This window comes from Ceratotherium simum, chromosome 5, assembly GCF_057802395.1.
Source record: "Ceratotherium simum simum isolate JZ-2026a chromosome 5, ASM5780239v1, whole genome shotgun sequence".
In the NCBI taxonomy this organism is placed as follows: Eukaryota; Metazoa; Chordata; class Mammalia; order Perissodactyla; family Rhinocerotidae; genus Ceratotherium; species Ceratotherium simum.
The window spans coordinates 50,166,077-50,189,372 of NC_141904.1; the positions used below are offsets into that span (position 1 = coordinate 50,166,077).

General features: G+C 59.3%; 1 protein-coding gene across 3 annotated transcripts in view; it reads right to left on the reverse strand.

Annotated features, from left to right (window-relative positions):
- The window catches only part of COL7A1 (collagen type VII alpha 1 chain), a 32,055-nt gene that overhangs the window by 6,681 nt on the left and 2,078 nt on the right, over window positions 1-23,296 (reverse strand). The window contains exons 5-96 of one of the 3 annotated variants that reach the window (XM_087430936.1): window positions 23,060-23,221; window positions 22,662-22,825; window positions 22,455-22,584; window positions 22,236-22,352; window positions 21,984-22,130; window positions 21,783-21,899; window positions 21,558-21,707; window positions 21,347-21,475; window positions 20,529-20,672; window positions 20,315-20,440; window positions 20,070-20,213; window positions 19,373-19,492; window positions 19,072-19,215; window positions 18,596-18,721; window positions 18,349-18,495; window positions 17,969-18,091; window positions 17,437-17,592; window positions 17,074-17,208; window positions 16,842-16,988; window positions 16,592-16,728; window positions 16,157-16,283; window positions 15,925-16,071; window positions 15,666-15,838; window positions 15,532-15,567; window positions 15,421-15,447; window positions 15,283-15,327; window positions 15,147-15,209; window positions 14,643-14,714; window positions 14,513-14,548; window positions 14,323-14,358; window positions 14,073-14,144; window positions 13,887-13,964; window positions 13,616-13,642; window positions 13,480-13,533; window positions 13,273-13,335; window positions 13,109-13,168; window positions 12,960-12,995; window positions 12,715-12,759; window positions 12,600-12,635; window positions 12,200-12,244; window positions 12,081-12,116; window positions 11,944-11,976; window positions 11,555-11,587; window positions 11,321-11,374; window positions 11,183-11,242; window positions 11,052-11,087; window positions 10,873-10,953; window positions 10,736-10,771; window positions 10,494-10,538; window positions 10,177-10,248; window positions 9,891-9,935; window positions 9,614-9,640; window positions 9,369-9,398; window positions 9,158-9,238; window positions 9,046-9,081; window positions 8,937-8,972; window positions 8,767-8,847; window positions 8,481-8,516; window positions 8,010-8,072; window positions 7,879-7,923; window positions 6,595-6,630; window positions 6,486-6,521; window positions 6,292-6,387; window positions 6,135-6,170; window positions 6,011-6,046; window positions 5,858-5,905; window positions 5,491-5,526; window positions 5,236-5,358; window positions 4,952-5,152; window positions 4,834-4,869; window positions 4,698-4,751; window positions 4,446-4,514; window positions 4,325-4,369; window positions 4,147-4,209; window positions 3,954-3,998; window positions 3,629-3,664; window positions 3,461-3,496; window positions 3,274-3,318; window positions 3,023-3,055; window positions 2,881-2,943; window positions 2,741-2,776; window positions 2,581-2,661; window positions 2,373-2,441; window positions 2,196-2,231; window positions 2,076-2,117; window positions 1,873-1,917; window positions 1,739-1,783; window positions 996-1,031; window positions 853-912; window positions 611-718; window positions 360-431; window positions 170-205 (exon numbers count right to left, since the gene is read on the reverse strand). In XM_087430936.1, the coding sequence (XP_087287062.1) occupies window positions 170-205; window positions 360-431; window positions 611-718; window positions 853-912; window positions 996-1,031; window positions 1,739-1,783; window positions 1,873-1,917; window positions 2,076-2,117; window positions 2,196-2,231; window positions 2,373-2,441; window positions 2,581-2,661; window positions 2,741-2,776; window positions 2,881-2,943; window positions 3,023-3,055; window positions 3,274-3,318; window positions 3,461-3,496; window positions 3,629-3,664; window positions 3,954-3,998; window positions 4,147-4,209; window positions 4,325-4,369; window positions 4,446-4,514; window positions 4,698-4,751; window positions 4,834-4,869; window positions 4,952-5,152; window positions 5,236-5,358; window positions 5,491-5,526; window positions 5,858-5,905; window positions 6,011-6,046; window positions 6,135-6,170; window positions 6,292-6,387; window positions 6,486-6,521; window positions 6,595-6,630; window positions 7,879-7,923; window positions 8,010-8,072; window positions 8,481-8,516; window positions 8,767-8,847; window positions 8,937-8,972; window positions 9,046-9,081; window positions 9,158-9,238; window positions 9,369-9,398; window positions 9,614-9,640; window positions 9,891-9,935; window positions 10,177-10,248; window positions 10,494-10,538; window positions 10,736-10,771; window positions 10,873-10,953; window positions 11,052-11,087; window positions 11,183-11,242; window positions 11,321-11,374; window positions 11,555-11,587; window positions 11,944-11,976; window positions 12,081-12,116; window positions 12,200-12,244; window positions 12,600-12,635; window positions 12,715-12,759; window positions 12,960-12,995; window positions 13,109-13,168; window positions 13,273-13,335; window positions 13,480-13,533; window positions 13,616-13,642; window positions 13,887-13,964; window positions 14,073-14,144; window positions 14,323-14,358; window positions 14,513-14,548; window positions 14,643-14,714; window positions 15,147-15,209; window positions 15,283-15,327; window positions 15,421-15,447; window positions 15,532-15,567; window positions 15,666-15,838; window positions 15,925-16,071; window positions 16,157-16,283; window positions 16,592-16,728; window positions 16,842-16,988; window positions 17,074-17,208; window positions 17,437-17,592; window positions 17,969-18,091; window positions 18,349-18,495; window positions 18,596-18,721; window positions 19,072-19,215; window positions 19,373-19,492; window positions 20,070-20,213; window positions 20,315-20,440; window positions 20,529-20,672; window positions 21,347-21,475; window positions 21,558-21,707; window positions 21,783-21,899; window positions 21,984-22,130; window positions 22,236-22,352; window positions 22,455-22,584; window positions 22,662-22,825; window positions 23,060-23,221 (6,848 nt within the window). Of the gene's footprint in view, window positions 1-169; window positions 206-359; window positions 432-610; window positions 719-852; window positions 913-995; window positions 1,032-1,738; window positions 1,784-1,872; window positions 1,918-2,075; window positions 2,118-2,195; window positions 2,232-2,372; window positions 2,442-2,580; window positions 2,662-2,740; window positions 2,777-2,880; window positions 2,944-3,022; window positions 3,056-3,273; window positions 3,319-3,460; window positions 3,497-3,628; window positions 3,665-3,953; window positions 3,999-4,146; window positions 4,210-4,324; window positions 4,370-4,445; window positions 4,515-4,697; window positions 4,752-4,833; window positions 4,870-4,951; window positions 5,153-5,235; window positions 5,359-5,490; window positions 5,527-5,857; window positions 5,906-6,010; window positions 6,047-6,134; window positions 6,171-6,291; window positions 6,388-6,485; window positions 6,522-6,594; window positions 6,631-7,878; window positions 7,924-8,009; window positions 8,073-8,480; window positions 8,517-8,766; window positions 8,848-8,936; window positions 8,973-9,045; window positions 9,082-9,157; window positions 9,239-9,368; window positions 9,399-9,613; window positions 9,641-9,890; window positions 9,936-10,176; window positions 10,249-10,493; window positions 10,539-10,735; window positions 10,772-10,872; window positions 10,954-11,051; window positions 11,088-11,182; window positions 11,243-11,320; window positions 11,375-11,554; window positions 11,588-11,943; window positions 11,977-12,080; window positions 12,117-12,199; window positions 12,245-12,599; window positions 12,636-12,714; window positions 12,760-12,959; window positions 12,996-13,108; window positions 13,169-13,272; window positions 13,336-13,479; window positions 13,534-13,615; window positions 13,643-13,886; window positions 13,965-14,072; window positions 14,145-14,322; window positions 14,359-14,512; window positions 14,549-14,642; window positions 14,715-15,146; window positions 15,210-15,282; window positions 15,328-15,420; window positions 15,448-15,531; window positions 15,568-15,665; window positions 15,839-15,924; window positions 16,072-16,156; window positions 16,284-16,591; window positions 16,729-16,841; window positions 16,989-17,073; window positions 17,209-17,436; window positions 17,593-17,968; window positions 18,092-18,348; window positions 18,496-18,595; window positions 18,722-19,071; window positions 19,216-19,372; window positions 19,493-20,069; window positions 20,214-20,314; window positions 20,441-20,528; window positions 20,673-21,346; window positions 21,476-21,557; window positions 21,708-21,782; window positions 22,131-22,235; window positions 22,353-22,454; window positions 22,585-22,661; window positions 22,826-23,059; window positions 23,222-23,296 lie in introns of all 3 variants that reach the window. The other 2 variants (XM_087430934.1, XM_087430935.1) reach the window with 2 other exon arrangements.

Sequence of the window (23,296 nt, forward strand, 5' to 3'; positions counted from 1 at the left end):
GGGGAGTCAGTGGGGGACAGAGGTCAGTGGAGGTGGAGGGGGCGACAGGGGTCAGTGGAGGTTGAAGGGGGTGACAGGGGACAGTGGAGGTTGAACAGGGATCAGGGGTCAGTGGAGGTTGGAGGGGGTGATGGGGTACAGGAGAAGGCGTCAGCTTTGCCCCATCTACCTTGTCTCCTTTGAGTCCAGAGGCCCCAGGTGCTCCCTGTGGGCAGAGTGAGGTGAGGGTCCCATGCCCCTCAAAGGCGCACACACATACCCAGCCACAAAGTGACATAGTCCCCAGCATAAGTCCTCATGTGGACAGACTCCAACACACAGGAATCAGATACAGGGGATGTTGGGGCACTTCTACTCACCGCTGACCCTGGTGGTCCAGGTGGCCCCAAAGGACCTGGCGCTCCCTCTCTCCCTGGGAGGCCTGCCAGACCCTACCAGAAAAACAAGGCAAGAGAGGCAAAGGGTGACTTGGGAACTTCCTCCCCCTCTGCTCCGCCAAGACTGGGATCCCCCGAGGTAGGGCCTGGGCCCCCTTCTCTTCCTCACCCACTACTGGATTCAGAGGTCCAGAAGTCACCAAGTCCCCACATGCTGCTCTCAGCACCCTTACCCGCTCTCCGCTGGGGCCTGGCTGACCCATCTCTCCTCGAGGGCCTGTCTGACCAGGGAACCCGACAACACCAGGAGCACCAAGGGGTCCAGGGGGGCCCAAGTCTCCCTGGAACAGAGATAGCAAAGGGAGGAGTGGTCCCAGCAGGACCCCTTCCCAGGACTAGGCTCAGAATGCCCTCCCCACCTCCAGGGGCCTCCCTGCTGGCTGCCCCCACCACTGGGGATGGGGTATTGACTTACCTTCAGACCAGGAGGACCAACTGGCCCAGGGGGGCCCTGGACCCCGACTCCTGGATCACCCTTCAAGGGAAAGGGGGGTCAGATCAGGCTCAAGGAGTCTCAGGACCGTGACCCTCAGCAGGGATACTTTAGAGCACACATACCTTGTGACCCTTGAGTCCTGGAGCCCCTTTCTGACCCTAAAAAATCAAAGTAAACAGCTTTGAGGGTAGGAACATGAACCCAGAGCTGAGACATTGCCCAAAAATATTCCCAGGGGAGCTCAGATGTGACCAAGGATTGGCTCCTGGAGCTCAGAGGTGACCATGGACTCATGAGGGTACAACAGGGAAGCTCAGATGTGATCACAGATATGGGGGGGTTCAGGTGTGACCACAGACACATGGAGCTCACACGTGAGCATAGATATATGGGACTGCAGACGTGAGGGCAGATCCATGGGAGCTCAGACAGGAGCAGGAACTTAGACACATCCATCTCAGGGAGCTTAGACATGACCACAGACACAAACTCTGATACACAGAGCGTAGATGGGGCAGAGGAGAGGGGCAGCGTAGACACATGACGAAGGAGAGGCCCACAAGAACCCCAACACGTCCTGAGACCTGGGAGATCAGAGAGGAGCACACGTGTATGCTCAGACACAGTGAGGAGCAGAAGACCTAGGAGAGGCACACAGAAGCAAAGACGGGGCCCTGAGCCCTGGGAGTGCGGAGACCAGGAGGCATGACCCCTGTGTGCTCCTGGGAGCAAGATCCTGAATGCTGGAACATGTGGCCAGACTCAGGTCAGGACTTCAGACATGTGCACAGGCCCAGGAATGGTCCCTTATGTCGGTGACTGCATTCCTGACCCAGGCTCAGACTGGCCCAGACCCCAGACTCACATCTTCCCCAGGGTCTCCAGGCTCCCCTGCACGGCCAGCTTCACCCTGCACAGAAAGGGTGGTGAGGGCGTCTGGCCACCCAACCTGACCCCTCCCTGCCCAGCTCTCGGGCCCTGGGGCCAGGCCCATCTCACCTTCTCGCCCCGTGGCCCTGGCAGTCCTCGGTCACCTTTGGCTCCCTGTAGAGACAGGCATCAAGAGACAACATAGGCATCGGAGTCACAGACAGATGAGACTCAAGGAGGGAGGCCTGAGGCCCGGGGTCAAATGGGGCATATTATGGAAGCTGAGGGAGATGAGGGTGGGTGAACTTTGTTGTTGGAGGTTCCACACTCACCGGCTCTCCCACCAGGTCTCCAGCAAGGCCTCCAGGGGCTCCCTGACAAGGGAGAGGGGTCAGTGGGATTCCTTGGCCCTCACCACTCAGCCCCTCCTCCCAGGCCTCCCACACACTCACCTTCTCTCCCTTTGCTCCAGGGGACCCAACCACAGCCTGTGGGGAATGCCTGGTAAGTTACCTGGCCTCCTGCCTTCTGCCCACACCCGCCCTGTGGCCTGGATGGGAAGTGCCAACTAGGCTTTGGGGGGTGGGGCGGGTAGAGGAGCTGGTGCAGAGGGTGGGGTCAAAGATCACCTGTCCAGGCGTCCCCATGGGTCCAGGCTCTCCTTTAGGTCCGACAGGGCCAGGCAGACCTGGTGATCCCTGTGGCAGAGCAGCATAAAGAACTCAGTGCTTCTCCACCATGCTGTGCCTGCTGCCCAGCCCTCCTCATCCTCCTGGCACATGACTAGGCACAGGGCCCCGTCACAGGCCTGCAGGAAGCTCCCCCCGAAACACACACCGGCACACCAGGGGCTCCTCTGTCTCCATCTTTTCCACTGGCACCATCACGACCTGGGGCTCCCGGCTTCCCTGTCTCCCCCTAAGAGGGAGGAGCTCAGTCAGGGGCCTGCCCGCTGACTCCTGACCCCTGGAGCCCAGCCCTGACCTCCAGGACTCACCACTTGTCCAGGCAAACCTGGCGCCCCCTGAGGACCCTGAGGGAGACAAGTCAGATGTGAAGGTCCGGGACATGGGATGACATGAGACCCAGAAGGCAGGGACACGGTGTCCTTGCAGAGGCCACAGGGAAGTCACTCACCACAAGGCCTGAAGGGCCAGGCGGGCCAGGAAGTCCCACAGCTCCAGTAGGTCCAGGCAGGCCCTTGGGGAAGAAGAAGTTCAGGGCAGTGCCAACACTACCCAGCTCCCTGTGACTCTACCCCATGAGCTGGGCCACTCACCCTTCCTGGTAGTCCTGTCTCTCCAGGCTCCCCCTGCCAAAAACCAAGAGACCACATGACCCCACAGTTGGACGAGAGGCTCCTCAGCCCCGGTCCACAAGCAGAGCCCACATGGACGGGGCACCTTGGTGCTCAGCCTCATTGCAGGGCAATGACATCCCAGGAGGCTGGCAGATGTTCTTCTGGTGCAAACAGGCTCCTCTGAGCCTCCTCCTCCTTCCAGCCACACACCTGCACACGCCTATACTCACCTTCAGGCCAGAAGGTCCCTGGGGTCCCGCGGGGCCAGCGAGACCCTAGAGAAAAGTGTCAAGGGCAGGGGACAAGGGTCAGAGTTATCCACCTGGGCTCAGGGATTAACACAAACAAGGCTTGGCTCATCAGTGGGGAGCGATGCTTGCTCTACCCACCCCAGGTGGTGCTCCACCCATCACTTACCGGGGCACCAGATGGTCCAGGGTCTCCACGGCCACCCTGTAGGAGAGAGAAAAAAGTCTGATGAGGAAGATCCAGTCTCATCCCACCAGGGAAACTGGGGCAGTACTGCCCATTTTGGGGGTCGGGCACAGATGGGGGTGTGAGGGGTGAGGATTCTGGGGTACTCACCTCTGGGCCAGGGGCCCCCCTCAGACCTTGCAGACCCTAGATAGAGAAGGGGGCTGCTGAGCCTCAATCTGGGCCTCCCTTGGGCCTGTTCCTGCCTTCTGGAGGCCTTTTCCTGGGGCAACCACTTTCGCACCCCTAGCCCCACAGGCACAGATCACCCCATACCCATGGACTGCCTCTCATGGGTTTCTACACTCACTCCTGGGCACACAGGCACAACTCGCCTGTCACTGGTCACTGGTGACATGTGCATACAGCAGCCAGCATACAGCAGAGGGCAGCTGTCCCTCAGAACCCATGCCAGGTTGTTCCTGGCACCACTCACCGGCTTCCCTTCAGGCCCAGCCACACCGCGCTCTCCTGGTAGACCCTGGAGAGAGCCAGGTTAAGGCCACAGTGTCCTTGTTCCCCCAGCCCAGCTTCCCCCAGACAGTCCCAGGCAGTACAGACTCCAGTCCAGACAACACAAGTAAGGGCCATGTGCTTGCACACATGTGGCCCGTGGGGCAAGGACTCACCGGGCTGCCATCACGACCCCTCTGTCCAGGCTCTCCCTGGTCTCCCTTGATGCCTGGCATACCCTACAAATGGAATGCGGTGCCCTGAGCCCCCAATAACTGCCACGTGCCCACATATACACTACCCCCAGAATGTTCCCATAGAGGAGGGGAAACCTGGTGGGGTGGGAGGCCTCACCCTGTCTCCTTTGGGGCCTCGTTCGCCGTCACTGCCTGGCTCCCCCTGTGGGGACAATACGTCAAGCCAGGCCTCGGTACCATGGCAGGGGATAGCCCCCAGGTTGATCCCACACACTGACCTTAGCTCCCTTGAGTCCAGGGGGTCCTTGTTCTCCAAACAGTCCAGGACCTGTCTCGTCCACGGCCACCTACAAGCACAAGGTCACAGGGTAGAGATGTGTCTGTCACAGAGGCATGGAGGGGTCATCCAGATCACAGGGTCCCAGAGGGTTGTAGGGTCAGAGACACCACATGGAGTTTCTGGGGCTCAAGCTAATGGTGGCCTCCTGGTGACAGCAGTCACAGGCCTAGGGCAGGGCTGGGGTGATCACCTTGGGGCCAGGAGGGCCGGGGGGTCCAGGGAAGCCAGGAGGGCCATCTCTGCCCTGCAGAAAAGAAGGAAATGGGGTGGCTGCCCCAGCAGGGCCCCCAGGCAGGCCCGCCCCATGCAGCTCCATCCCAGCTCACCTGTTCTCCACGTTCTCCTTTCTCTCCCCGTTCTCCCTGAAGTGCAAACAGTAGGGTGGGGAGTCCAGCTCCTCCTGACCCCACTTCCCTGGCTCACCCAGCCAGCCCCCAGGCTCACCCTCTCTCCTGGCCTTCCTGCCTCCCCCACACTCCCAGCCGGGCCTGGGAGCCCAGGAATACCAGGCTTTCCAGGCTCCCCGGCAAGACCAGGAGGTCCAGGGGGGCCCCTCTCTCCAAGGGCCAGGCCAGGTGGCCCCTGAGGGCCGGGGTCTCCACGATCTCCCTTCGGCCCGCGGTCTCCAGAAAAGCCGATAGGGCCCTGGAGGAGCAGAAGAGTGAATGCTGTTGGCTGTACAACCACACCCTCCACAGGGCACCCCCGACTGAGCAGCCAAAACATACCTCCTTGCCTGGGGGGCCCCGTTCGCCTGGCTCCCCCTTGGGGCCGCGACGCCGTTCAGGTACAGGCAGAAAGCTGCCGGAGCTCTCATCCCAGGTCTCCACAATCTCCCGCAGGGCAGACGTCTGAGTGAGAGTGAGGGGTCAGAGGAACAGGGCCCGTTACTGCAGCCACCCATGCCCTAGCCCGGCCCTGCAGGCACTACTCGCGCCGTGGGGCCTCCACCAGCTCCCACACCCATCCCCCAAACAACCTACCTTGATGCCAATATTTTCCAGCAACCGCTCCACATTCTGGGGATACAAGCTAGGTGAGGGGCTGCCAGCAGAGAAGGCCCTGCCTCTGCCCCACACTGCCCCCAGAAACAGCCTCCATGCCCTCTTCCCCAGGCCTCATGCCCAGAGGACTCTTTAGCCCTTGGTTGAGGCAGCTTGAGCCACTGGGAGCCCCTCCCTGGCATGTCCCCATTGCCCACATTACTGAGTGTAGGTTACAGGAATCCCAATAAGGCAGGGGGCCAAGCCCAGAATCCGTGGGGCCTCACGGCAAGGGGAAGGGAATAGAGAGGTGGCCCCTAAAGGCAGGCAAATAAAAGTCAAGGACCTGGCTCAAAGATTCACTCACCGCCACACTCCCAGGTTCTCCTCTCAGGCCACGCTCTCCGGGGAGGCCCTAGGGACACCAAGAGAAAAGCTGCTGGACCCAGTTTGTGGGGTGTGTGTGTGCATATGTGGGTACTATGGCTACTTGGGCATGTGAAAAAGGTGGGAGCCTCACCTGTTCCCCTTTGGGTCCACTCTCCCCACGGTCACCCTGAGAACAAAGAACCATCAGGTGGAGGAAATGCCCCAGCCCTGGCCAGCCCCTCACCATACCCCCTCCCCAACACATGCACACTCACCTTGGGGCCCACACTTCCTGGAACACCTGGAAAACCCTGATATATGACAGAACACAAAGGGGTCACATAGGATCACAGCATCCCAGAAGGGTGTCCGGTGCAAACATTTTGCTGTTCCCTGTTGCTCCCAAGTCCTAGAACTACGCTAGCCACTCACCTGGCTGGAAGGGCCAATCTGCCCTGGGAGGCCTGGGGGGCCCTGGAGTCCAGGGCTACCAGGAGCTCCACGCTCACCCTTGGGGCCATCGTCACCCTGTGGAGGATTCAACCTGAGACTCCAGAAAGGAGTAGAGCCATATATCACAGGGTCAGGGTCAGAGGTCAGAGGTTGCAGAAGACTCCAGCACTCACTTGTCTCCCAGGGGCTCCTGAATCTCCCTTCTCTCCCTAAGGAAGACAAGGGTGCTTCAGACATGGCCCCAATCTGAGGCTAGAGCAGACTCCCAGTGAGGTGCTTTACCTTCCTCCCGTCTTCTCCAGGGTCCCCAGGCTCTCCCTGCGGACAGAGGACTCACATCAGCCCAGACATTCACTGGCGTCTGGCTTCAGAGACTGTCTTGACCGTATGTGCCTGTAGCTCCAAGCCTGTGTGTGTCCTGGAGTGTAGCCTGTGACTGTCTGAGTGAGCTGTTGCACGTCTGAGGGTGTGCCTGCGTGCGTCTGCTCACCTCCACACATGACTGCACATGTCCTCCTGTCTCTGGCTTTCTTTTTTTTTTAAATAATTTTATTTGTTTATTTATTTTTCCCCCAAAGCCCCAGTAGATAGTTGTATGGCATAGCTGCACATCCTTCTAGTTGCTGTATGTGGGACGTGGCCTCAGCATGGCCAGAGAAGCAGTACGTCAGTGTGCACCCAGGATCTGAACCCGGGCCACCAGCAGCAGAGCGCGTGCACTTAACCGCTAAGCCACGGGGCCGGCCCCTGTCTCTGGCTTTCTAGATATAACTCCACATCAATGCATCTCTGGGTTGGTGAGTGTCCACATGTCCTGGGTGTGTGTGTATTAGCATGTGCACTTGTGCATGGCTCTGTGTGTCCCGGTAGGTGACACTTGGTAGGTGTCTCAGTCTGTCTGCACATCTTGACCTGTGTCTGCATGTGGGCATGGGCTTATACATGTATACACAGGGCGGACGTGTCTGCATGACCCTGGTGCCTTGAAAATTGTCTGTGCATCTTCGTATCTGTCTGTAAGTCTTGTGTGTATCTCAATATGTGTGGCCATATGTATGTGAGTGACTGTGGATATACATGCATGTGTCAGTGTGTCCCAGCATGTGTCACAGGTCAGAGCCTTGGATGTGCGTCTCATCAGGTCTCAACACAGGTCCACATGTGGCCCTGGGTCCATGTCTTAGCATGTATCTGAGGCTGGGTGGAGGTGTTTGTGTGTCAGCATGTCTCCAAGTGTCCCTGAATGTGGCTTCACACCAGTGTGTCTGCACCTCTCAATCTGTGTCCATGGCTCTTCATCTGTGCCTGTGGCTATGGGTTATTTTAACAGGTGGCCCATCTGGCACAAGTCAGCATGTCCACCTAACTCACTGTGTCTGCGAGGCTGCCTGTGGGTGCACGTGGACGTGTATTTCAGGATGTATCTGCATGTCTGGGTTAGGTCCATGGCTGTTGGCATGTCTTGGCATGTGTCTGCATGCGTGCCCCATATGTATCTGCACATCTGGGCTGTGGACATTTGCCGGTGTTTCTCAGTGGTTTGCCGTGTCTGCCCTGGACACTCACGTTTTTCCCATTCAGGCCAGGCTTGCCATCCTCGCCTGGCTTTCCCTGTGGGAACAGATCATCACTCAGAAGTCAGGGCTGGGGTGAGGGCAGTAAGAGGGCAAAAGAGTACCATGAAAGCCGAGACTCACCAGTGCTCCAGGGGGGCCAGGGAGGCCAGGGGGGCCCTGTTCTCCTCGGAGGCCCGGAAGCCCCTGGAAAAAGTCTTTGCTAGGATTGAGAGGGCCACTGACATATCCCCTGGGACACATCTGTGGACTGGGAAGACCCCACTAAGATCCTCCTCCAGTGTAGAGACCCCCAGAATTGGGAGGTGCCACTGAGATCCCCTGAGGCAGAGACCCCATGGGTTAGGAGGACCCCTGCTGAAACTCCCAAGGGAATAACCCCCAGGACTTGGGGACCTATTAAGGCCCCCAAGGCAGAGAAGGCCAGAAAGTAGGACTCTACTAAAACCTGCCCGCCAAGGACTGGGACCCCTGCCAAGGACAGGGCTGGGCCAACTCCTTCTATTCCCATTGATGCTGTGACTATGACGAGCTGCCTGCAGTTTACGCTGGACCCCTGAGCCATCCTCCACCCTAACGTCTCCCCTTACTTACGTCTCTCCCTGGGTCCCCAGCTTTGCCTGCAGCACCCTGAGGAGAGACTCAAAGTCAGGGAGTCCGCAGTGGTCATGGATCAGGGGCACCGCCCGCTGACAGAGCCACTAGTTCCCGTGAACCCAAGGCCTGCAAGGCAGTAACATCCCCCACCCAGCAGGGTTCCAGAAGACACAGATAACCCACCTGGCCCTAGAGCTCAAGACCAAGAAGACCCAGGTGAGACTGGGGTCATGTGAAGGGGCAAGGGAAGGGGCGTGACCAGGCAGTGACCACCATGACTCACTTGCAGCCCAGGGGGGCCAGGAGCTCCTGGTTTCCCATCTAGCCCACTGCGGCCATCCAGACCAGGGGGGCCCCGGTCACCCTGAGGAAACAGAGTGGTAAGAGGCCTCAAAGGATGAGATGGATCTGAGAGCCCAGGTTCACAGTCGAAAAACCTCTGTACCCTCTCACCTTTTCTCCTGCTGGGCCTCGGACCCCTGGGTCCCCCTGGAGGGAACAAGCTCAGTGAGAGGTGAAGGCAAGATGAGATTTGACTGAAGGGGCAAAGTGCATCACTCACCTGTGGGCCTGGGGGCCCCCGAAGTCCAGCGAGGCCCTGAGGAGGGGAGGAGGAAGAAATCAGAGCAGGCTTTCCCAGGCCCACACCTCCCCACGGGACCAACCACACTCACCCTCTCCCCAGAGGCTCCAGGGGGGCCGGGGTCACCCTTGGGTCCTCGAGGACCCTCCTGCCCACGGTCCCCAGGCTCTCCCTGTGGCAGAGACAAGCTTGTTGAGGGAACAGCAGTGGGGCCACAGGCATGCCCAAGGCAGAACCTGTCCTGGGGGCACAGGGGTGCCTTCCTCTGCTCACAGCTTCGCTCTACCCGCAGGCCCTGATACCTTCTCTCTGGCTCCAAGTCCTGTGTCTACCTGTTGTGGGGAATGACCAGTAAGAAGAATGATCCAATGAGGGGAAGTGGAGTTAGTGAGGGGAGATGGGGCCAATGGGGGCTATAGGATCAGTGAAGATATCAGGGGGCAGTGGGGGAAGTGGGAATCAGTGGAAGGGATGAGGGGACACAGTGTAGAGCCAACAGGGGTAGGTAAGGGAGAAGATAGGGGACCAGACCCAGCTCAACCATTACCGGCCGTCCAGGGGGTCCTGGGGGACCCTGGGAAAGGAAATAATTATAGTCAACAGAAGCCCTGAGGTCCCAGGGCATGGCTCAGGTTTGCCCCAGGTTCAACTCTGCTCCCAGATTCCCTGCAGCACCCCAATGCCAACCCCTAGAAGGCAGGTCAGGCCTGAGGTGGCCATCAGTGCTCCCCACCTTGACCTCCATGCCCCTTAGGTGGGCGCCAACCAGATCAAGCACCGTAAATCTCCATCCCTCCCGAGCCCAGAACACCAGCACTACTCACTGGCTCCCCACGGTCACCCTTGGGTCCAGGTGGTCCAGGGCTTCCCTGCAGAAAGTCAGAGGGTCAGGGTCACTGAGGATAGGCAGAAGTTTCAGGGAGCTTTGGAAGCACCCTAAGGACTCCTGGGAATTCTGGTGGCCTTTAGGGTTGTGATGAAGGGGTCACAGGAAATGAGGATTGTGAGGGTTTGGCATTGCAGGGTTGGGGTAGCAGGATCAGGAGTTGGGAATTGGTTGTTGGGGGTTGAAGTTGAGGTAAGGGTCAGGGGTCATAGGTTAGGACTCACATTTCGTCCATCTTCTCCAGGATCTCCCTGGTCTCCCTTCTCACCCACAGGCCCCCGAGCTCCAGGTACCCCCTGGGAAGAGCAGATGGTCTGAGATTTTGCAGGTTCCCCTGTGATCCCTATACTGCCCCAGGTTCCCCATCACCCTGAAAACCAAGCCAGAGTTTCCCATCACCACAGGCCTCCCTGCACGATCTCCCATCACCTCCCTCCAGCCTTCCTGTCACCCTTTCTCCCCCTCAGAGTCTCCTATCACCTTCATGCCCACCTCCTATAGGTTTTCCCATCACCCCCTACTTCTCCCGGCCAAGCCTCACCCGAAGGCCACGCTCGCCAGCTTTTCCAGGCAAACCTGGGTCACCCTGGTGATGGAGAGAAAGCCAAGTTGAGCAGGTGAGTTAGGCTCAAACTAACTCAGGGAGTGGGGGCTGAAAAGGGCCTGGGCACCAACTGGACAGGAGGCAGGGGCATGGACTGGATGACCTGGTGGAGCCCCCAGCCCACCAGGATCATAGTTCAAGGGTAAAAGATCAGAAACCACAGTGGAAAGGAGTCTCACCGGGGGGCCCTCATCACCTTTCTCTCCAACTTCACCCTGTGAGACATGAGAGTCAGCTCTGGTCCCAAGACCTCCAGTGAGGCTGGCCACACCCTACTCCCCTCTCCCCTGGGACTCCTGGAATCCAGCCCTCTTACGTCTCGTCCTCGGGGGCCGACAGGTCCTGGGGGGCCAGGCCGCCCAGGGTCTCCCTTCTCTCCAGGAGCCCCTGAGTCACCCTGTGGAGGAGGCAAGAGTGAGGCTGCACGTAGCAGCTAGCCCTTGAGGGAAGGTGACCCTAGAAATCTTGATGTTACCCAAGGTCACAGGTACTCACTGGGGATCCTGCTCTGCCAGTGAGGCCAATGGGACCCTGCAGGGTATGGGGAGGGGGAACAGGACTTAGTTGGGGCTCCCAGGCACCACCTCATCCCTTCTGTCACACTCCCCATCCCCACATTTATTTACCCTGAGTCCAGGGTCTCCTTTAGGGCCAGGGTCTCCAGGAAGAACCAAACCGGGTAGGCCCTGGCGGTGGAAGGATCAGAAGTCAGAGGGGCACGACCTTCACCTGCCCTACCCCCTAAACACTTTCCCTTCACTCACCTGCTCCCCGTTGACTCCAGGGGCTCCTCTGGGCCCAGGGGGCCCCACATCTCCCTGGAGGTGACAAAGACCATTAGCGCCAGCCCCAGGCTCCATGACCCCCACCACCCAGCAATCATGCCACAACCCTCATGACTTCCAGGGGCCTCCAGGCAGGCCCAGAGGCAGGCCCTATGACCTTGACCTCAACCCTGTAACAGCCTCCCTTCACTCTCACCAGACTTATATACTTACCTTCTCTCCTTTGGGTCCGGCACCAGCAGGTCCCTGAAAACAAATAGGACAGACACAGTTTGGCCCTTCCTGGGGATCATACAGCCTTGGTTGGGGTTGAGGTTATATAGAACTGGAAGTCGCAGAGCTCAGTCTGCCCAGAGGTCACAGGGTCACTGCTGGAAGCAGGGCAGAGGTTACGCAGAGCTCATGACCTGTATGGTAGTGATGGGGTCACAGGATCACAGCCAGGAGTCAGGAGGTGCGTTACCGCATAAGGAGAGTCACAGAACTCTGAGCCTACCCAGGGTCCCAAGGGTATGATGTCACAGCCTGGAACACGGGTTTACAGGTGGGTCACTGCTCAAGGGGCCACACAGTGCTCAGAGCCCCATCCTCCCTTTACTCACCCCTGCAGGGTCCCCAGGACGACCAGGCTCCCCCTGTGGAGAAAGGATAGGGACAGGGATAGGAGCCCAAGGTTCCAGTGTCCCACCTGCCAGCATCCCTGGCACCAGGGGGGACTGGCCCCAAGCCCATGACCCACCTTCTCTCCTCGGCGGCCAGTGGGTCCTGGTGGCCCCTGCATGTGGAGAAAGTGTGAGCTCAGGATGGGGAGGAACACATGAAAGCCCCCTCCTGGTGCCAGCACAGTCACAGACTCACTTCAGGACCCTCGGCTCCAGGACGTCCAGCAACTCCGGGCAGCCCCTGGGGAAGAGGAACAGAAATCCTGGTCCAGGTGGGTGGGGGCAGGGGATTATGGCAAACAAGGGCTAATTGGGGTGGGGGCTAGAGAGGGGTCACAGAAGATCAGGATTTAGGTCGGCAGAGGTCAAACTCGGGGATAGAAACCAGGTCAGTGGAAGTCAAGGTTCAGCAGGGTCAGAAAGCTAAAAGTGGGTCCCTGGGGTTGAGGGTTAGAGCCTGCATCAGCAGAGATCAGGAGTCATGTGAGGAGGGGTGGAGGGGCAGGGGCAGCGGAGATCAAGGGCGAGAAGTCAGAACCAAGAGGGGGCACAGAGCCCAGGTCAGCTGGCACTGGCATTGGGGTCAGTGGGCTCACCTGGGGTCCCACTGGGCCAGGGGATCCACGTTCACCCTGATGGAACAGAATGGGTCTGAGCTGAGTCTGGTCCCAGATCCTCCTAGGCCCTGAGAGCCCCCCAGGCTGCACTTACCTTCTTTCCAGTCTCACCCACAGCCCCTGTCAGTCCTCGGTCACCCTGAGGGGAAAGAGATAGGAGAGGGGCCTTGACTGTCAAACTCCAGACAAGGTGTTTCAAACTCCAACCCTCCCACCTCTGAAACCACAACCTCTGACCTGGAGGAAACCCTGATCTCCTGATCTTCCCATCCCACATAATCTTATAGGGGTCCCAGTGTGTCACCCCTCATACCCGACCCCTCCCAAAACGGCACTTACTTTGGGGCCAACGTTTCCAGGAGGTCCCCGTAGGCCCTGGAAGGGGTTCAGAGATTTGGGTTTGGGTATAAGGAGTAGAGGGTTGATGGCTGAGGGTCAGGGCTGAAGCTATGCCCACCACACTCAGAACCCCTGGCCCCTACACTCACCCGCTCACCGGGCATCCCAGGTTGTCCTGGGAGACCTGGGGCTCCATCTTCACAGTCACCCTGAAGGAGAAACAGATGTGTGGAAGACCCAGGGGAGGCCCTGCCCCCCAGCACCCAGAGCCCTCTGCCCCAGAACTAGGACATCAACAGGTCAGGTCTCCTACCTTTTCTCCTTTCTCTCCAGAGGGGCCAACTGGGCCTTGGGGTCCAGGGCTTCCAGGAAGACCCTAGGAGGAAGTGAGTAAAAAATGTGAGCCCCAAACTGTGAGGCCCAGCACGTACCCACTGCCCCTGTAGAGCCCTCAGCCCCTCCAGCCACATTCCTGAGCATGGTCCCCAGGGTCCCCAGCAAAGCCTCAAGACTCCCTCACCGGCAGCCCAGGCTCCCCTGGAGCAGTGGCACCATCACCTGGTCCAGGGGGGCCCTGGGAAAGAATAGCAGGTTAGGGGATGGCTAGCAGGATCCAGACCCCAAGCCACCCCCAGTGTACCTTGCCCCTCACTTACCCGTTCCCCACGATCACCTTTGTCACCCTAAAAGACAGAACATGACCCCATGACCCTGGACCACACCTCCACTCCCCAAGATAGCAGGAAGAATGAGGGTCACGGAATCAAATTGGATTACAAAAGTCATGGAGGAACTGAGGAGTCATGGGGGGGTCAGAGGGTCACACAGGTTCAGAACGACCAATAGGGGTTGTAGGGGTTCAAATGGGGTCCCCAGGTCACTGGATCACACGGAGGTGATGAGACCTTATGATGGTCATGCTGTCACCTTCACTGCTGTTCCAGGAAGTCCTGGGGGACCACGGGGTCCTGGGTCCCCCAATGGGCCACGAGATCCAGGGGGGCCCTAATGGACGAGACAAAGTATAAAGTACAACCCCATGGACCCCTACTCCCCCCACCCCATTGGTTCCCCCATCACACATCACTTGCCCCCACATACCCTAGAACTTACCGGAGGTCCAAGGTCGCCTTTCTGCCCAGGAAGCCCTGGGCCCTCACCTTCCCTGACTGGTCCAGGCTCTCCCTGCAGGGACAGAGAGCAGTGGGCGGGATTCAGGGTATGGGAGCCTTGAGGTGGGAGAAGCCCCTAGAGGTGCCCCAGCTAGTCCTTATCATGCCTTAAGCCCTGTATGGTGTCTGGCCTGGGGCAACCGTGCTCCTCCCTGGGACATCCTGGCTCCCTCCCTCTCCCCTTCACCTACCGGCTCCCCCTTCGGGCCTCGAGGCCCTCGTTCTCCCTAGGACAAAACATAGCAAAGGGTGATGCTTGGTCTCAGGTGCATCGCAGGGTGGGCCCCCATGGGCCAACACTGCCCCACCACCCCAGGTCCTCACCCTGCAGAAAGAACTTTGGGAAGACGCTGGGAAAGCAAAGAAGGGAGAACAACTTACCGGTTCTCCACGAGGGCCAGGCAACCCTGGGGAGCCCTGTAAATGAAGGCCAGAGTCAGACTAGTCAGACCACCCCACCACTCAAGCAAAGTGTCCCATCATATGACCTGCAAGGGCAAGGCTTGCTCACCTTTAGGCCAGGGGTTCCAGGAGTCCCAGGGCGGCCAGGGCTGCCTGGAGGCCCATCTGCCCCAGGAAAGCCCTAAGGAAGCAAAGAGGTCAGGGCAGGAAGGGACCCTCCCTCAGTGCCCCTGGTTTGTGGAGGAGCCCAGACTAGTCTTCATCTGGACTCCTTTACCCCACAGGCTGTTGTGGGTGGAGCAGTAGGGCAAAGAAGTGGCCCCTTCAAGCCAAATGGAGCCTAACCCCAGGCACAAGGGCAGTGATGAGGCGGAGGGCCTTCCCTGATTCTAGGACTTACACCTTCCACCCAGGCTCTCCAGGGGATCTCAAAACCCCACTGGCCCCTCTACTTCAGACCCTTCCCCAAAGTCTCTGGTGTGGCTTATAATGTCCACTTAGGCTTCTGGGAATACCCTGTGGTTCTAACTCCCCTTTTTCCTTCTCTCTTCTAAAAACCTTGAGGAAACATTGAGGAGTGTTTTAGGGGAACCTCAGTAGTCTCCACACTCACCCTCTCGCCCTTTGCAATGGTACTTCCAGGGAGCCCCTGGGGGCCAGGAACACCGATCCTCCCCTGAGAGGATACAGCAGGTGAGGAGGCTATACGCTAGTTAGGGCGCACAGCACAGGTGTGGGGAGGAACTCACCGGGAGGCCGGGGGGGCCGGGAGGCCCAGCTTGTCCCTTCAGGCCCTAGGAAGGGTGATCAGTGAGCCCTGTGCTGCCAACCTCCCCCTGCCCCACTGACCCCCAACCCATTCTCTACCCCTCATCAGGGCCACTCACCATCTCTCCAGGTTCCCCCTTCTGGCCCTGGGGAAAGACATGTTGGGCAAAGGTCAGAGTGGCTAGCTCCAGGGGTGGCCCTCACCCACCCTCTTAACCCCGGACATTTACCTTTGGACAATGCACCAAGCAAGGCTCTGGCTGTGGCTGTGGACACAGGGACTCCCTGAGTCTAGGCAGTTCCACCAAGAGCCCTCAGTTCCCCTCTTCTCCACCACCTAGCCCCCCAGAGGCCCCTTCCAAACCTGGGTGGCCAAAGCTGTCTGACACAGGGCTGTTGCTAGACTACTGACTGCCCGGTCCAAGCTTGGACCATCATCCATGGCGAAGAAAGTCTGGACAGGGTCCATGCCCGGCACCAAGCGACGCAGCTGCTCTGGGTCGGCTCCCGCCAGGCCCAGCATCATGGCTTTGAGCCCTGAGGAGGAGTCCAGCAGCCTGCATGACACCCTGCTGGGGCCAGCCCTATTCCCAGGCCCCATCCTTACCAGCCCTGCTCCTCACCAACAGCCTGGGCCTCGCGGATAGGGTTGAAGATGTCACCTCTCAAGGGCTCATCCACTAGCAGAACCATCACCCCTGGCACATGCTGGCGGCGTCCGGGAGCATCTGGTGCCATCAGGTGTCTGTGAGCTGTGACCACGGCTATCCCTGGGAGAAAGGACATGTCAGAATCCAGGGGCACTGAGCTCCCAATGGGGCAGCCCCAAGAGTCCACGTCCTCTGCAGTCCCTACCCAGGTTGTTCCCACTCGGGTCCATGTAGGGGATGTTGCGGATCTTCTGCAAGATGATGCCAGGGTCATGGGAGCTGTTCAGCGGGAACAGTGGGGAGGGCCGGTGACTGTAGGACAGGAGGCCAACCTGGGGTCGGGAGAACACAGAGCCTGAGAAGGATGACAGAGCAGGGATGGGGGACATAGAACCTGGGGGTTGACATAGAGCCTGGGGTGTATGACTTAACCAGAACTATCAGGGGGTCAGCGGTGAATAGAGAGAATAGGTCAGTGGTAGAATAGGGAGCCAACCAGCAGGTGAGGCAATCTGGAGTCTGGGGAAGGGCTGGAAGAAAGCCTAGACTGATGGTGGGGAAGGGAAATGGTAGCTGGTGTGGAGCCTGGGGTGGGGAAGGGCAGGGATAGGTAGGGGTCTGGCTGCCTCTGGGGTCAAACCTGGACCGCCTGTGGCCCAAGAGGCCCAAGCGCAAACACCAGATGCTCCAGGGCTCGCTTCACAGCCTCTGCACGATGAGCATTGTCCCGAGTGGCATGCAGCAGGAACACCACATCCATCAGGCCATGGGGACACACTGCAGGAAGGGGGCTGGGTTACTAAAGCGGTCAGCCCATCTAGCTACCTTAGGTAGCTACCTTACCTAGCTACCTTAGCTACCTTAGGCCCCTCCCACTGTGCCCACTATACCTGGGTTCTGTGTGACAGAAGCCTCAGGACCCTGTATACCCTCCCGGACAGGTGTCAGGGAGAAAATGTAGGAGATGCCGGGCTCTAGTCCTGTCACCTGCTGGGAGCTCGAGATCCCCGGAAGTGTCTGTGAGGCCCCAAGCATTTCTGCAGAGGACAGAACTCAGTTAAACAAGAGGCCCTCCATGGAGCCCCAACTGCCAGCCCACCCCAACCCTCCTCTCCCCTTCACCTTGGCCAGGGCCTCTGAGTGGCCGCCAGGATAGGATGTAGCTGGACACCCCAGACACTGGGGTCCAGGCCAGAGTCACTGAGTCGACTGAGGTGGCCACCACACGCAGTTCAGTGCTTGGGACACGAGGTGACTCTGAAGGAGGAATCAAAGACCAGGGATCAGACTCTGTGTCCTGAGCACTCAGAGGGGAGACATCTAAGGAGATCCTGGGGCAGGTTCATCTCAGTGAAGAAAGTGTCACGGGAGGTCATGCTGGGATCATCTCAAGGTCAGGAGTGGTAGGGGAGCTACAGGAGGAGTCACTCAGGGTCATGGGATGCAGAAAATCAGGGTGGGTCATCAGTAGGGGGAAGAGCACACCAGTGTATGCAGTCACTTCCAGGGGGGGCCCTTCTCCAGCCGGCCCCAAGACGCTCAGCCACATGCGGTACGGGGTCGCCGGCTCCAGCCCGTCCAGCTCGTAGCTGCTGAGCTCGGGCCCCAGGACCCGAGACTGTTCCTGGCCACCTGGGACAGCTGGGAGGGTGGGGGTCAGAGGCGTGTGGGAGGATGCTACAGACCAGTATTAAGGGACCCACCCACCTTATTGACCCCCACGTACCTTACTGACGATGACCCCACCAGCCTCACTGATTGACCCTGGTGTTGGGTTCCACCCTCCTGATCGATCTTCCCCATTCTCACTGACTCTGCCCATTTTACTGCCCCTGCCCGACTGACCCCCATTGATCTCACTCACCAGACCCGATTGATGATCTCCCATACGGTCACTGATCCTGAAGATCCCCAATGACAGACGCTGCCCACTCACACTGACCTCGCCCACCTCACCAACCCCGCCCACAGCCCCGCCCCCACCGGTCCCTAAGTCCCTACCAGGGGCACCTCTCACCATCGGCTCGCCAACGCAGACGGAAGCCTTGTGCTCCGGGCACCGGCTGCCAGCGCAGGCTGAGCGAGTGCTTCCCTCTCTGCACTACGCGAAGGGTCTCCAGGGCTGGCGGAGCCTCCGGAGCTTGAGAAAAAGCGCAAGAATCAGGGAGGCTCCGCCCCTACTGGTCCCTGCGCCAATCCCAGACCAACGCTGGAACATGCCCCGCCCCCAACCGGCCCCTCTGACAACCTCAGACTTCATCCCTCCTACCCCCTCATACCCCATCCCAGAGGCTCACTACCAATCCCTGGTCCCTTTTCCAATCCCGAGCACAAACCCCGCCCCTACACCATCCAGGCCACCAATCCAAGGCTCGCCCCAGCCCAAGCTCCGCCTACGCGTGGTGACGACAATGGAGACAGGTGCGCCCTCACGGTCCCCTACAAGTGCAGTCACGCGCACGGAGTAGCTGACTCCCCCTTCGAGGCCACGTATTTCTGCGGAGTCTGTGTTTCCTGGAAGCATCTGGTGTCTTGTGGGGCCACCTGGCCAGGCGAGCATAGGGCAATAGTCAGGGGTGGGGGTGGCTAACCAGAGGGGACAATCCCAGCCAGGAAGGACAAGGTCGGTGTTAGGGAATCATACCCTCGCTCCGGCCCCAGGCCAGTCTGTAGGCTGTGGCTCCAGTGACCCCCACCCAGGTGACCCGCAGAACATCACTGGAAGCATTGAGGATCTGCAGCTTCGACACACTGCCCACAGGCTCAGGGTCTGGGGACAGAGGCAGGGTAAGGGGTCTGGGGCCACTGACTGACTGGCAGAGAACAGGGTGGCAGTGCAGACATGGTCAATAGAGGGAGGTCTGAGGGTCAGTGTGAGGTTAGTGTGGACAGGTCAGTGTAGGCAACCCCTGAGAGGGAGGAGGTCAGTGCCTTGCATTGGGCAGTGTAGAGCAGCCGGGGGGGTCACTGTGGGTGGACACTTAGTCAATGTGGAGTACGTCAGTGTGGGAAGAGGAGTCATGGAGCAGTGATGGAGTGGGCAGCTGGAGCAGTCAAGAATACAGAGCAGGGTGGGATAGCCAATGGGATGTGGTTGGCAGCTGGCCAGGGTCTACTCACCAGTCCTCACAACTACAGAAGCAGGGGTCCCATCCACACTAGCCACATGGGGCAACACGTGCACTGTGTACTCAGTATCTGGCTCCAGCCCATCCAGCTGAGCCACCGTGGCCTCCCCAGAAACCAACTGGGATTTCTCTGGGCCTGAGAGCAAGGATGGAGGCAGTTCCAAGACTAGCCACATTCTGCCCTCCGATGCCCCACCTAAACCCCTAAGAAACTCCCAGCTTCCATTCCACACACACCTGCCCCCCACGACCCTCCAAAACCTCTGGTCCCTTCCAAAACCACTGGTGCCCACCGTGGCCTGAGTGCCAGGAGATCCTGTATCCTGTGGCACCAGGAACCCTGTTCCAGGCGATGGTGACAGATGAGCTGCTGGTCTGAGTCACATGGACTGTCCTCACTGGGCCCAGTGTGTCTGAGGGGAGAGGCAGTGGAGAGTCTGATGAGGGAGGTATTGGCGGACCATCTAATAGGGGAAAGCTATGGGAGTCTAGCAGGAGGCAGAGATCTGATAGGGGAGGTAGTGAATAGGTCAGATAGGGGAAGGAGTGGGGGTTCTGACAGAGGGGAAAGTGGGAATCTGAGGTGGCAGGTGACAGGAATCTGAGAGACAAGAGAGTCTGACAGAGAAGGCAGTAGGGTTCTGATAGAGGTGTTAGGAGGCAGTGGGAGGGGGCCTGACAAAGGAGAAAGTGTAAGTTGAAGAGGAGAATCGGGTCCAGGAGAAAAGGCAGTAGGGGTCTGAGAGATGAGGTGGTGGAAATCCAAGGGCAAAGACAGTGGGGTCTTAGGGGAGAGGCATAGATACCTGAAGAAGGCGGAGGCTTAAGAGGGAGACTAAAGGGGGAAGCAGAGGCTCTGAGGGAGGAGGCAGTGGGAATCTGAAGGGGGAGACTGAAGTTTTGGGGAGAAGCAAGGGTCTGGGATGGGAGGCATGGGGGTCAGAAGGGGCTCTGGAGGCAGAGATCCAAGGGGCTGGGTGAGGCCCTGACCAGTTCGAGCCACGATGACCACAGGGGGGCCCTCCTCTCTCCCTCGCAGTGCTGACACAGCCAGCTGGTAGGAGGTTCCAGGCCGCAGCCCCATGATATCTGTGGCAGTAGATTCTGGGGGCAATGTCTGGCTTGACTCTGGACCTAGGGTCAGAGGGAAATGTTGGCATGGCTCCTGCTTACCCCCTTAGTCCCCCAGTCCTGATCGTTCCCCTCAGCAACCCTCCCACACACCCCACACTGACCATCGTCTGCCCTCCAGCTAATCCGAAATCCACTGGCTCCAGGAACAGGTCCCCAGGCCACCCTCACCCTCGTTGCATCTGATGCCACGACCCGCAGCCCTGGGATGGCAAGTGGGGTTTCTGGCTCTGAGGGTTAAAGACAGTGGTCAGGGGTCAACACCAGGACCAGAGTGATTCAGGCAGCTGTCTCCCAGAACCCTCCTGCAGTGCTCACCCCGGTGGACAGTGAGAACGCTGGCACTACCCTCACGGGTACCCACTCGAGCAGACACCCGCACAGTGTAGCTGAGCCCAGCCCGGATGTCATCCAAGTCGAAGGCTGTCTGACTCCCGGGAAGCACCAGGGTCCGCTCAACCCCTAAGGGAGAAGGCAGGGTAGGCGGGCAGGGGTCAGTGAGAGACAGGGATGTGGGACGACGGCAGTCAGTGACGGACAGGGATACAGGATGAAAATGGTCAGTGAGGGATGGGACATGGGATGAAAAGGGTGAGAGATGAGGATATGGGAAAAAAGGAGTCAGTGATGGAAGTGACATGGGATAACAGAGGCCAGTGATGAATGGGACACAGGATGATAGGGGTCAGTGGACAGGGACATGGGATGTAGGATGACAGAAGTCAGTAGACAGTGATGTGAGTTGACATGTCATTGATAGACAGTGATGTGGGGTGACAGGGGCCAGTATTGAATGGGGACATCAGATGAGAGGTCAGCAGGGACAGTGGTTACAGCTAGGGTAATAGAAGGGCAGGTCATTGAGCCTGTGGTTGTGGATAAGAGTGAAAGCCATGAACAGAGGTGTGGGGCAGGGGGTGGAGAGAGATCCAGGTGAGGAGACAGGCTGGGGCAGGGCAGGGGGCAGATGCCCTGTGACAGATCTGGGCTTAGTGTCATCTTTGGAGGTGGATGAACAAGGAGAAAGGAGGAGGCTGTAGAGACCCAAGAGTGGAAGGAGATGGGATGAGGGTGCAATCAGACCCCGACGGCTGGAACTTTAGTGTGCGTGTGGGTGCTGGCTGTGTCCACCTCACCCTGGGTGCTGCGCACAGTGATGCGGTACTCAGTGGCACTGGGAACTGGGCTCCAGGACACTCGTACCCGCTGCCCAGGCAGCTGGGTTGCCTGTAGGTCTGTCACAGGGCCCACGGGCAGCTCTGGCCCTGTTGGAGAGCATAGCATGAGAGGCAGCCTGGGGCCCCTGTCCCTTCCCCTCTCACTTGGCCAGGCCCACAGAGCCCTCACCAGTGGGGACCACAGTGGCAGGCGTGGCCACCTCGCGGCCCTCCAGCAGAGTGTGGAGCGTGAGGCGATACTCAGTGCTGGGCTGCAGCCCATCCAACTGGTAGCGGGTCACATCAGGGGGTAGCACCACCTTCTGTGGCACCTCCAAGCCTGCAAGATGACAGTGTCAGGCCAGCTGAAGCCAAGCCCTGACCCTGTGTGCTCACCCATTCCCCCGGCACTGACCAGTCTCACGCCGCCACTCCAGCCGGTAGCCACGGGCCTCAGGGACCAAGTTCCAGGAAAGGAGGATGGATGTGGGGCCCAGGATGACCGGGCGCAGGGTCTGCTCAACAGAAGTGTCTGCCCAGGGCACCTGGGACGTCAGTGGTCTCTGTGCCCTGCCTGCCTGCCCACCTAGCTTGAAAAAGCCCCCAGGCTTCTCACCAGTTCGGGCAGTCAGGGAGGTGGCAGACCCCACACTACGGCCAAGCAAGGTGCTCACGGTCACCTCATAGTCCGTGCCAGGCTCCAGGTCACGCAGCAACACTGACCCCTGCCCAGGGCCCAGCTCCTGCTGCTGTGAGGCCCCACCTACACAGGGGGCACAGAGGGGTCAGAGGGCCTTGCAGACTCAGACTCTACAATCCTGTCTGAGGTGCAGGGACCACCCCCCGCCAGCCCACACCTCTTACTCACCACTGAGGACCCGCCATGTCACACGGTAACCAGTGGCACCTGGTACACTCCGCCAGGCCACCAGAAGGCTGTGGGCTGTGGTGTTCTGGATGGTCAGCTCCGGCCCCTCCAGGGCAGCTGGGGGAAGGTCCCACCAGGGATTAGTGGAGTCAGGAGTGGGGAGGGGTTATTTGGGTGGGTGGCTAGGTGAGTGGGTCAGAGGTTAGCAGAACTGCTCACTGGTCCGAGCTGTCCCGCTCACGGCCTCCCCAATGCTGTTGGCGTAGAGGGCAACCACAGTCACTTGGTACTCAGTCAGTGGCCGGAGACCCTGCAGCTGCATGCTGGTTTCACCAGCTGGGACGCTCACCTGCCCAGGGTCAGAAGTCACTTCATCTTGCCCAGCCAAGTCCCCAGCCCTCCACCTACCACTCCTGACATCCTTACCTCCCGCCGCTCGTTTGGCAGGGGCTGTCCCAGCCCTGTCAGAGGAGTGTACTGGACCTTGTAGCCAGTCACAGGGCCACTGGCTGCCGTCCACTGTACTCGCAAGGATTGACTGCCTGGCTCAGACAGCACCAGGTCTCGTGGCCCAGAAGTCAAGTCATCAGCTGAGAAAGGGGAGAATCAGGCCACCAGGCAGGAGGATCGGGGTCAGCACTTACGGGGCAGTGTTGGGGTCAAGGGTCAGGAGCACATGGGATAGGTTCAGCACCTCCAGGGCAGGCTCAGAGGACAGCACCCCCACCTTGGTGTCAGGAGCACATGGGATAGAATCAGCACTCCCGGGTTGGGGTCGGGGTCAGAGGTCCAGGTCAGGGCATACAGTGTGGGCAGGAACTCACGGGGCAGAGTCACAGGCACACCACCAGCAGTCGTGCACACTCTCCGGGAAACGAGAGGCAGGAGCGTCCTCAAGATACTGAAGTCGTTGACGAAGAAGAAGAAATCGCTGGTCGGCTGTGAGGCCACTCGCTTCAGCTCCTCGGGGTCGGCATTCTTGATCCCTGAGGTGATGCCCAATCAGGGCTCAGCTGCCAACACACCTTGTGACTGGTCCCTGCCCCAGCTGAACTGTCACC